This window comes from Palaemon carinicauda, chromosome 36, assembly GCF_036898095.1.
Source record: "Palaemon carinicauda isolate YSFRI2023 chromosome 36, ASM3689809v2, whole genome shotgun sequence".
NCBI lineage: Eukaryota > Metazoa > Arthropoda > Malacostraca > Decapoda > Palaemonidae > Palaemon > Palaemon carinicauda.
The window spans coordinates 16,101,134-16,113,291 of record NC_090760.1 but is presented as its reverse complement, the minus strand read 5'-3'; the positions used below and the strand labels follow the sequence as shown (position 1 = coordinate 16,113,291).

General features: G+C 44.2%; 1 protein-coding gene across 2 annotated transcripts in view; it reads left to right on the top strand.

The window, feature by feature from the left end:
* LOC137628774 (uncharacterized) overlaps positions 1-12,158 on the top strand; it is an 89,196-nt gene that overhangs the window by 67,525 nt on the left and 9,513 nt on the right. For both annotated transcript variants that reach the window (XM_068359979.1, XM_068359980.1), the window contains 2 exons: positions 337-452; positions 8,214-8,378. In XM_068359979.1, coding sequence (XP_068216080.1) covers positions 337-452; positions 8,214-8,378 — 281 coding nt within the window. The remainder of the gene's footprint in view (positions 1-336; positions 453-8,213; positions 8,379-12,158) is intronic.

The window sequence follows — 12,158 nt, the reverse complement described above, 5'->3', positions numbered from 1 at the left end:
AGAGATATGGGTAAAAGAGAAATTATGTACCGTATTAGAAGTTAGTGAAACTGGTGTCTCACATACCGGTAATTATCATGCAACTTAACTAGATTGATGAGTTTAAAATATCCACCTCTTCAATATTAGTCTTATGGAGCGATACAAATATTAAAGACTACCATTTAAAAAAAGGATGAAAAGAACTTTACCACTTAGACTTGTTTTTATGTAGGAGCAATGAATGCTATCTTTAAGTGTTTATTACAGTATTCACAATGCTTTGTTGTTGTATCATGTTATTTTGTAATGTATGTTAAGCTTGACAAGATAAAAATTTGCTTCCTTTTCTTTCAGAGTGGAATGGAAAAAATACGAAAGGATTTAGTTGAATCAGGAGACAAGTATGAATTCATTGTCAGGAAATATGAGCTGTACAAGATTAAAAGTAAAAATAGAGTAACTTCCTTAAGGTAATTATAATATTTCTTGATTTTTCAATATTAAACTTACCCGATAATCATGTAGCTGTCAACTCCGTTGCCCGACAGAATTCTACGGGAGGGATACGCCAGCTATCACTATACTAGAAGGGGGTGTACTCACAAGCGCCACCTGTGGCCAGGTACTACAGTACTTGTTGTTGACGCCACCTCACTTTTTCCTCTGTCGTGCTTCCGGCAAGACGTTCTTGGATACGCTTATGATTTTGGAGTATTGTTCACGGTTTGGTGAAGTATTTCTCTAAAATTTGCAGCTATTCGCTATACTAGAAACTTCTATATTAGCTTAGTTAGCTTTTGGATTTAATTTAATTATGGTGACGAAGAGAGTATGAACTCTCTTTCACCTTTAAATGGCCGACCCTTCCCTTACGGAAGTGTTGGTGTCTAAGAGAGTATAGACTCTCTTTCTTAATTTTGCTTAACAAAAGTTATAGATTTATTTTATATCTCTCCGCCTTTTATAGGCCTCTTCGATTAACTTCCTTTTATTATAAAATTATTAAAATTAATTTTTATATATTCGACCTTTCCTAATGGTAGGCGGTCTTTTCTTGTACCGAAGTTAATTAACATTGAGCCCGTCATTTCGGTTTTACCTGTTAACATATTATGCTATTTTAATGTTTTTGAAAGAATTTCTTTGATAGTCTCGTACTGTTTTCAAAGTTGAACTAACGTTTTGTTTTGTCTCTGCAGTTGTTGACGTTTCAGAACGTTCAACTTGCGCTCTATCGTTACGATAGAGAGAGAATTTTCACGGTGTCACGTTGCAGTAAGAGTAACCGTGTCTAGCGTTTTGTTCATTCTTTCTTAACTTAATGGTTTTAATTCTACAAAGGAACTTTTCATTTTGGGAAATATTTTCCTTTAACAATAATATGTTTTAACGATATATATGATTGGGCTCTTCTCTCAGGTTCTAAGTCAAGAGAGAGAGAGAGAGAGAGAGAGAGAGAGATAGAGACGGAGGGAGAAAGAGGAGGATAAACGTTTCGTTCAAGCGAGTAACGTTGTTATCGTTTTTGCTCTTCTCCCTAGTCTCTTTAGGGGAAGAAGGTAAACGTTTCTAGAGTTTTTCTTGTTCTCAAGCTTTATGCGGTGAGAGATTTTAAACGTAGTTTATTTGATCTAGTGTTTAGTCTCTTTCCAGCCACTGAATTATTTATCTTTCATTAGATTTTTCTGTTACATTGTAATTCTGTTTTCGCAATTACTAACTTTTGAGAAAGGATAGAATTGCGTGTTTCAGGTACAAACCACTTAAAGTTTCGAGTTCAGTGAAATAAGTGCAAACAGAAAATCAAAAGTGATAAGTGATTAGCGCAAAGTGTGTCAGTGTTGTGCTTGAGGGTACTTCTGTGCGTGCCAGTCGTCCTCCCAGTCCGGGACCTCTTGCAAGCTCCCAAGCCCAGGGGAGAAGCAATGTCGAAGGGCAAAAGGGTTCGGCAGGCCTTGATCGGCGCACAGAAGTATCCTCGGTGGTTGCGGGCGTGTCTTAAGAGACCGTCACTCCCACCCGCAGACGATTGAGCCCTTATTTTGCTCGTCTGCAGAAGAAATTTCGGGGAGAAAACGCTGGTCTCAGGTCTCAAGACCTCTTAAACGTAAAGTCCAGACCTATGCCAGACGTACGAAGTTAGAGTTCAACAACCCGGATGCAGTCATTGGGTTAGCTCTGACTCTCCTCAGTCTCAGGTGACTGCACACCTCCTAAGAGAGGTAAGGCGATGCCACAACAGACCTTATCGTCTGTTGATCCCAAGACGACTTTGCTGCAGTCCATGCAGTCGCAGCTTGGGGTCTTAATGCGTGAGTTTCAGGCTGAGAAGGTTACATCTCCTCCTGCGAACGCTCCGCCTCTGCGCAGTCCAGTCTGCCAGGCGTACGAAGTTGAGGTTCCTCAGGCTACCTTACCGCGTTCTGAGTTGCCAGTTACCAGCGTTGTGCAGCAACCTTAACCTTCCTTAAGGCAACCTCAGCAATGGGAGCAGGAGTCTTATGCCTTACTTCCTCCGCTTCCGCTTGCGGTTCCACCAGCGAGGCAACAATCTCTTGAGGTACGACAACCTCTTCCATCAATGAGGCAGCCACCTCAGCACTCGCTGCAGCTTAGGCTAGCTCCTCAGGAACCTCAACTCGCGAGACAAGAACTGCGTTCTGCGCAGCCGCTATCTCAACTCTCGCAGCTCACACCTCAGGAACCTTAACTCGTTCCTCAGGAACCTGCTACTGCGCATCCGCAACCCTTACAGCAAGCGCAACTCTTGAGGCAGCAACCTCATGCTATGAGTCAGCCACCTCAACGCATGCATCTGCCACTTTCTCCTCAACTTGAGAAATAACAAATGACAATAATAACACCTCATTACTTTCATAACTTGCATTTGTAATCATATACATGTATGCCTACACTAACATTATGATAATGGAGGTTATTTGTCTTACTTATATAAAAATATATATGTATTCCTTGCAATATATTTTTAACAATATCGCAAAATATGGCAAAAATATCTTCAAAACAAAAATGAATCAGGAGTTATGAATGTAAGGTAAATATTATGTTGATATTAAAACCCCATGTAAGCATGCATGAAGCACTCTAGCACTGGACATGGAATTTCTGAGAAATGTTAAACGCCATGCAACACGCTCTGCTTACCTTACAGCATGCTCTACATACAGCATGCTCTGCATACAGCATGCTCTGCATACAACATGCTCTGCATACAGCATGCTCTGCATTCAGCATGCTCTGCATACAACATGCTCTACATACAGCATGCTCTGCATACAACATGCTCTGCATACAGCATGCTCTGCATTCAGCATGCTCTGCATACAACATGCTCTGCATACAGCATGCTCTGCATACAACATGCTCTACATACAGCATGCTCTGCATACAGCATGCTCTGCATACAACATGCTCTGCATACCTTACCGCATGCTTCTCAGTCATACATCTTTGGTTGTTGCCAACTCACTAGACTGTCAAGCAGTTTCATAATGTTGCCTTCTAGTCTGCTGCTTTTGCACCATTGAAACCCTCACTGAGAGAACTTAACTTTTCTCGGATATGGTCCCTGTAGATGAGAAAGTGCTTTTCTCCCTCCTTCTGATATTCCCTTGAGGACTCTGTCATTTGGAGAGGAGCCTTTAGCTGCGTAGCCTCCTATGGACTTTTATTTAAGCATAACATGCTTCCAGGGAAGGTAATGGTTCCACTTCAGTCACTAACCCCGTCTGTTACCACACCTGCTCCCATAGACCTTGAGCTGTGTTGCAAGACATACAGTCCAAGCTTAGTCCTTGTTAAAGGATTTTTTGTTTACGGAGTCAGTGTGTCTCTGGGAAGACGTTCAACAACCAGCAGAAGTGACTTGTTGTGACGCAGTGCGGCAACCTCAGCAACCCGATAAGGAGTTGTCTGTACGACCCAGACAGTCTAGACAGCTTCGGGTTGTCACTGTACTTCCTCGCTTCCCCATGGTTGACAGTTCACAGACTGTGCAGCAGTACCATGATCTTGTGTCCGGCTCCGTCAGACTACTGGCTTTTAAGAGCTCCCACAAGTCGTCGCTGTCTGGAGATTCTCAGATGGACTATGGATCTGACCAAGGAACTGGCCCTCCTGGTCAATTTTGAGGAGTCTCAGCTCTTCCCATCCCAGACCATTGTCTCCCTGGGTATGGATCTTCAGAGTCGAGCTTTTCGGGCTTTTCCGTCGGCCCCAAGAATCTTCCAAGCCCTAGAATGCATCCAGAGCATGCTGAGAAGGAACCGATGCTCAGTCAGGTAGTGGATGAGTCTAACAGGGACACTTTCATCGCTGGCCCTGTTCATCGTGTTAGGGAGAATCCACCTCCCCCCCTTCAGTATCATCTAGCTGCTCACTGGATAAAGGACATGACGCTAGAGACGGTCTCAGTTCCTGTTTCCGAAGAGAGGAGGTCTTCTCTCACGTGGTGTAAGAACAGCTTTCTTCTCAAGGAAGTCTACCTTTGGCTGTTCAGAAACCCGACCGCCGTCTCCTCTCGGACACATCAGACACGGGCTGGGGTGCGACTTTGGACGGACAGGAATGATCGAGAACATGGAATCAGGAGCAAAGGACACTTCACATCAATTGCAGGAGTTGTTGGCGGTTCTTCTGGCCTTGATAAACTTCAAGTCCCTCCAGCTTAACAAAGTGGTGGAGGTGGACTCTGACAACACCACAGCCCTGGCTTACACCTTCAAGCAGGGAGGGACTCTTTCGTGAAGTTGTTCTAGATCGCAAGGGACCTCCTCATCTGGTCTAAAGATCGAAAGCTCACGCTGGTAACGAGGTTCATTCAGGGCGGTATGAATGTCATGGCAGATCACCTCAGCCGGAAGGGTCAGGTCATCCCCACAGAGTGGACCCTTCACAAGAATGTTTGCAGCAGACTTTGGGCCCTGTGGGGTCAGCCAACCATAGATCTGTTCGCTACCTCGATAACCTAGAGACTCCTATTGTATTGTTCTCCGATTCCAGACCCAGCAGCAGTTCACGTGGATGCTTTTCTGCTGGATTGGTTCCATCTCGACCTGTATGCATTCCCGCCGTTCAAGATTGTCAACAGGGTACTTCAGAAGTTCTCCTCTCGCAAAGGGACACGGCTGACGTTGGTTGGTTCCGCTCTGGCCCGCGAGAGAATGGTTCTTAGAGGTACTGCAATGGCTGGTCGACATTCCCAGGACTCTTCCTCTAGGAGTGAACCTTCTACCTCTACCTCACGTAAAGAAGGTACACCCGAACCTCCACGCTCTTCGTCTGACTGCCTTCAGACTTTCGAAAGACTCTCAAGAGCTAGGGGCTTTTCGAAGGAGGCAGCCAGAGCGATTGCCAAAGCAAGGAGAACATCCACTCTCAGAATCTATCAGTCTCAAGGGGAAGTCTTCCGTAGCTGGTACAAGACCAATGCAGTTTCCTCAACCAGTACCACTGTAACCCAGATTGCTGACTTCCTGTTATATCTAAGGAAAGTAAGATCCCTTTCAGCTCCTACGATCAAGGGTTACAGAAGTATGTTGGCAGCGGTTTTCCGCCACAGAGGCTTGGATCTTTCCACCAACAAAGATCTACAGGACCTCCCTAGGTCTTTTGAGACCTCAAAGGAACGTCGGTTGTCCACTCCAGGCTGGAATCTAGACGTGGTCCTAAGGTTCCTTATGTCATCAAGATTTGAACCTCTCCAATCAGCCTCTTTTTAGGACCTCACATTAAAAACTCTTTTCCTCGTGTGCTTGACAACAGCTAAAAGAGTAAGTGAGATCCACGCCTTCAGCAGGATCATTGTTTTCACATCTGAAACGGCTACATGTTCCTTGCAGCTCGGTTTTTGCTAAACGAGCTTCCTTCACGTCCTTGGCCTAAGTCGTTCGAGATCCCAAGCCTGTCCAACTTGGTGGGGAATGAACTGGAGAGAGTACTTTGCCCAGTTAGAGCTCTTAGGTACTATCTAAAAAGGTCTTAACCTTTACAAGGACAATCAGAAGCCTTATAGTGTGCTATCAAGAAACCTTCTTTTCCAAGTTCTAAGAACTCAGTTTCTTACTATTCAGGCTTCTGATTAGAGAAACACATTCTCATCTGAAGGAAGAAGACCTTGCTTTGCTGAAGGTAAGGACACATGAAGTGGGAGCTGTGGCTACTTCAGTGGCCTTCAAACAGAGCCATTCTCTGCAGAGTGTTATGGATGCAACCTATTGGAGAAGCAAGTCAGTGTTCGCATCATTCTATCTCAAAGATGTCCAGTCTCTTTACGAGTACTGCTACACCCTGGGACCATTCGTAGCAACGAATGCAGTAGTAGGCGAGGGCTCAGCCACTACATTCCCATAATCCCATAACCTTTTAACCTTTCTCTTGAATACTTTTTATGGGTTGTACGGTCGGCTAAGAAGCCTTCCACATCCTTGTTGATTTGGCGGGTGGTCAATTCTTTCTTGAGAAGCGCCGAGGTTAAAGGTTGTGATGAGGTCCTTTAGTATGGGTTGCAGCCCTGTATACTTTAGCACCTTTGAGTTGATTCAGCCTTCCAAGAGGAACGCTGCGCTCAGTAAGGAAGACGATCTTATTAAAGGCAGAGTAACGGTTCAAGTCGACTTCCTTACCAGGTACTTATTATTTCATTGTTATTGTGGATAACTGATTATATGAAATACGGGATACTTAGCTATCCTTTAGTCTTGTACACTGGTTTTTCACCCACCCCCCTGGGTGTGAATCAGCTACATGATTATCGGGTAAGTTTAATATTGAAAAATGTTATTTTCATTAGTAAAATAAATTTTTGAATATACTTACCCGATAATCATGATTTAATTGACCCACCCTTCCTCCCCATAGAGAACCAGTGGACCGAGGAAAAAGTGAGGTGGCGTCAACAACAAGTACTGTAGTACCTGGCCACAGGTGGCGCTTGTGAGTACACCCCCTTCTAGTATAGTGATAGCTGGCGTATCCCTCCCGTAGAATTCTGTCGGGCAAAGGAGTTGACAGCTACATGATTATCGGGTAAGTATATTCAAAAATTTATTTTACTAATGAAAATAACATATTTCAAAGGATGTGTAAAGGCTTAATATTTATAAGAAACTCACCTGAGGTTCATCTGGTTTCCTTGAAGCTAGCTTGCTTTAACATCTATCATAAAAAATTTAATTAAATAGTACCAATTGAATCACTTGCCAAATATATTGTGTTGTATGGTAAGGAGCTTTGTTCAGCCTTCAGTGTCATTGTTGATAGTAATGTGGTTGGACTAAATCAATCTGCCTGCTTTTCCAGATTCAGTATTAATTTTATATCAGTGTTAGGTAGCTTTAATTAAATTAGGGGTGTCTTCTGGTTTTGAAATGTGTCTGTAGATTAAATGTTCAAGATCTTTATCACATTTTTGTGTCGTGTTGGAAACAACAATTTTCAGAGTGTAAATTTAAGACACTCAAGATGAAGCGTTGAAGAGTATGTCAGGCTATTATCTAAACAGGTTTGTGAGAAGGACTCTTAAACATAAGAGTTAAGTAGATTACAATTTAAGGGAGAATTTAGAGGAGACTAGGCTAGGGGAATTAGGTAGCTAAGGGAATTCTTCTGGATTGTCAGAAGTTTAGTATTAACTTGCAATTAATTTATTTAAGGAAAAAATTGCTAAAATTTCCTATGTTCATGCAGTCTGAATAGGCTGTCGCTTCTTATGACAGTGGCAGTGTTACCAGCTTAGCTTGCCTAGCTGCGAGCACTTGGCAAACAAATTGTTTCTGTACTCTGTGGGTTTATATAACTGACAGAAGTGTGAGAAGGCACAGGAGCTACCTTGCATTAAAGTATTAAACAAGGTCAATGCCCTTTTCAGTACCATTTTTTATGCTCGTATTACCAAAATTAGTTTTTATTAGTTGTAGTTTAAGAAATTCTTGATATTGTGGTTTAATATTTTCTCTCAAATTGAGTAACTTGAAAAGTGTTTTTTGTAATCATCTTTATCAAAGAAATATTAGTTTATATAGTTGAAGTTCATAGTACAGAAGGGTTAAGGTTTTTTTATAGGTCACAATAATTGCTATTGTTCTGAAGTTTACATTGCCCTTCTTGAGAGAAGGATACTATTTCATATATTTTTGTACTTTGCACCACAACACAAATATTTTGAAACCATCTTATACTATGAAGAAAACTATTTTTTTTTTTTATTACAGATCAAAATATTTGAATGAAATTGAAGATTACAAAAGAAGAATCAGTCATCTTGAAGGTCAAGTGAATATCCTTGAAGACAAATTGCGAGCTGAGGATGCTTTACGGAAACAGGTAGAACAAGACTTGTCATCTGTTAGAAAGGAGCGGCAAGAAATGGCTGGAAGGTAGTGTATACTCAGTTATTTTGGGGACATTTGCATTCGGGAAAATAGTTTTTGATAAAAAAATATTTCATAACCACAATTCTTTTTTTTATCATTAAGTTTTTTAACTGACCAGGAAAGGATTTTTCTTTAGAGAATGAGTTTTCTGAGGCAATTGGGAATATTTTATAGTTTTATAAAGTGTCTTGGTGTCCTTGAAGATTAAAAGGGTGAAATATATTCCTGTAGTCTAATACGTTCATATTGTTACTATTTTCCTTCATTTAATATCCAATCTACTGGGTGAAGTGTAAGAAAACTTATACGGCTAGGAAGAATGATTTTTACTTAAAAATTGAGTTGCTAAATGTGGTAGGAAGAATGATCTTTACTTAAAACTCATACTGCTAAATGTGGTAGTAAGAAGGATTTTTATTTAAAACTCGTGCTGCTAAATGTGGTAGGAAGAATAATTTTACTTAAAACTCATACTACCTATTGTGGTAGTAAGAATGATTTTTATTTAAAACTTGTGCTGCTAAAAGTGGTAGGAAGAATAATTTTACTTAAAACTCATACTGGTAAATGTGGTAGTAAGAATGATTTGTTCCCATACTAACAAACCTTCCGTTATTTATTTGGATTATCAGTCGGCGGAGATGGAAGGTAGCCATTAGACTTTAATTGCGAGGTGGCAACCCTGCCTAAAGCGGGTAGGCTGGGGGTACCCAGCTGCATCTACATATACTCTCACAACAGTGAGAGACATCCCTTTTTCTTTTGGCTCGCTAGAGATCGGACGTGTCCTCTCTTTCCCTGACTGTCATTGGACTTTTGATTTTGCTTTCTCTTTTTCAGGTGTGTGTGTGTGTGTTCTCTCTACTATCGCCTTCATGCGAACCTGTCCAAGACGCAAAGGTGCCGGGTACGGTACTTTCATGTCCTCGTTGGAGACTGACCCGCTCTCTCTGTGTCCGTGCAGAGGGCATTGCTGCGAGCAGGGTTCGCCATGCGCAGAGTGTAGGGAGTGGCCTACCTCCCAATGGGAGAAATTTGGACGGCGCAGGAAGAAGAAGGCCAAACACGATCTTTCTCCCTCTGGGGCGAGGAAAGCGCGTTCTTCTTCTCGCACCCCCAAAATCTCTTTCAAAAGCTCCTTCTCACTTGCGCTCTTCCGAGGGACGATCGAGTAGTAGCTCAGACCAACAAACTTCTTGGCAACCCCGAGGTACTGGGGGATGTTGCTTCCCCTAGAGGAGCAACTTTACCTCCAGCTGCCGGGGCATCATTCTCCCTTTCAGATCTTTTGTAGGTGTGGCCAACTTTAGGGATTTTGGACCCCCTTCGAACTAGGAGCTGCTGCACCTTCTTCAGCGTGGTGCTAGGAAGGACCCTTCTCCAGAGCCTTCAACATCTCACACTCTGGAACTGTGCGAAGTACATCTCTCGCCCTCACCTGGCCCTTCTACGTGCGGGCGAGGTGATCGCTCGCGTTTGCCTCTCCAACGGCCTCCTGCTGAAGACGAGCCTGATCACCATCCTGGGACCTCGTCATCCTGTAATCCTGAACCCTTTGTTTCTATCCACAAGAACCCGCAGGTTGCAGGTGTAGATTTTCCGGGGACCAGAGCTCCTACCACCAGCAGCGCTGAAGAACGAGCATCGCCATCGCCTCACCGTTCTGGACACACTTCCCCTGATCGCTGTTCATGACGATCGGGAGATCTGATGGATCATAGGTTATTACGATCCAAACGCTCTTCTTCTAGAAGGCGTTCACGCTCTAGAGCTTCGCTCTCACGAGACCTCAGGTCTTAACGCTCGCCTCGGAGGCGTTCCTCTTCACGAGGTGAAGTCCCGCGATCCCGTTCTGCACGATCACGAGTACAGTCTAGACCTAGGGCCAGACGCTCATGTTCTAGATCTCTATAATCTAGATCACAAGAACAGCGCTCACGCTCGCGACGATGACGCTCCCGTTCGCGAGAGCGGTGTTCACGCTCGTGAGAGTACCGTTCACGAGAACGATGTTCTCGTTCGCGAGGCCAATGCTCATGTTCGCGAGATAGGCATTCCCAACGTTCACACTGTTCTCGAACGAAAGCTAGACGATCCCGTTCACTATCACGAACTGCACTTTCGCGAACAAAATCTAGACGTTCTTGGCCCAGAGGTAGAGGTAGGCACACACGCCGTCCATCAGCTAGTAACCCCTTAACCATACCTTCTTCCAAACGACCTCGGACCGAACCTGATCATAGGAATGACTACTCCTCAGACAGACGTCCAGCTAAATCCCCAGTGCCTTTCACCTCCTGGGGAGTATTAGCAAAGTGCTTGCCTATGCGAAGCTTGAAAATGCGTCCCGCTACTACACGTTCTCCAATGATAAGAGTTGTTCCTACTCGGAGGCCTTCTCTGCAGACTTTGCCGGACGTAGGTGGAGATAGCAGGAAAGCGTTAGACCTTCCTATTCCTGTGTGGCTTCTAGTGGTCCTGTTGCGAGCACTTCTACTCATGAATCGCATCCGTTGATGAGTGAAACTCGCGATTTTGCGTGCGAATCTCGTGATTTCGCGAGCAAATTTACGATTTCTGTGAGCAATTCACGAGAACATATGACGGAGCCACGAGCAATTTTGGTATCAACACATTCACCTCGAATTTCAGCTTCTTCCACCTCCAGCAAAAGGTCGACACCTTTTCCAGAGGGTTTGAAGGAGCCGCCTAATAAGTTAGCTAACGTGCCTATTAGTCCAGACCTTCCTTTTCGTCTGAAGAAACGTGTTCCTCGGCCTCAGAGGTTATCACCTCCATCGACTGAAGCTCCTTCTAGAGTTCACCCCAAGGGACACTCTCCTCCTAGACCTCTTAGGGAAGTCTAGGGCTTACCTAGAGGATCAGAATTTTCCCCATGGGCGAGTACTTTTATTACCGCTCTGGTAAAGTCTGAATGTGGCTTCTCCATCGCCACAACCTCCGACTGTCCTAGTCAAGGCAATCGCGAGGATTCCCTCGGAACCCTCGTCAAGTTTGTCCATTGGGAGTCAAGACCCTAGAAGGAGGTTAACGTCAGACAAGGTACGCAGATCACCTCCACCCCGATCGCTTGCTGAAGGTCCTCGAGCTTCTGACTTTATACAGTATTGCCAACTTACCCTGTACTTCATTGAAGGCAAAGAAGGTTATAACTAAGAGACAGAAAAGGAGGATGAGATGCGTAACTCAACCTCACACTGATACTGATATCCACCACCCTATGATGAGTAGGGACTTAGGCTCGCCCAGGTAGATAGCTATCCATCTCTTCAACCCTCAAGAGATTGAAGTAGTGCCTCCAGACCAACATCCGGTTTCCTTACTGCCTCCAGAGGAGGAGCATTTAACTCCTACTGCGAAAGCTTCGTCAGGTGCCTCGAAAACCTCGCAGGTTCCCCCTCTTAGGACCACAAAGGAACGTCCTGTGCGTAGGGAATCGAAGGACACCAAGACGAAACCCCAGAATGCTGTGGCAAGGGAAGCTCGAATGGCTGAGGCACAGAAACTCTGGATGTGAGCCTGGAGGTGGACGACCCCTTAGATTCCGAAGACGAGAATCTTCCAAAGGCGGCCAGTCCGAACTATCACTCTGAACAAGAGAGACGTGAGTCGGAACACACCTTTTGGCAGGTCCTCGCTTGCACGAGTGCCATCAACAGGCTGTCTACTCCTGGTTCCACCATCCAGGAAGGGAAGGATATGGTTCTCGATGAAGCATTCGAGACCCAAAAGCCTTCCAGGTCCAGTGCCACTTTACTCTGG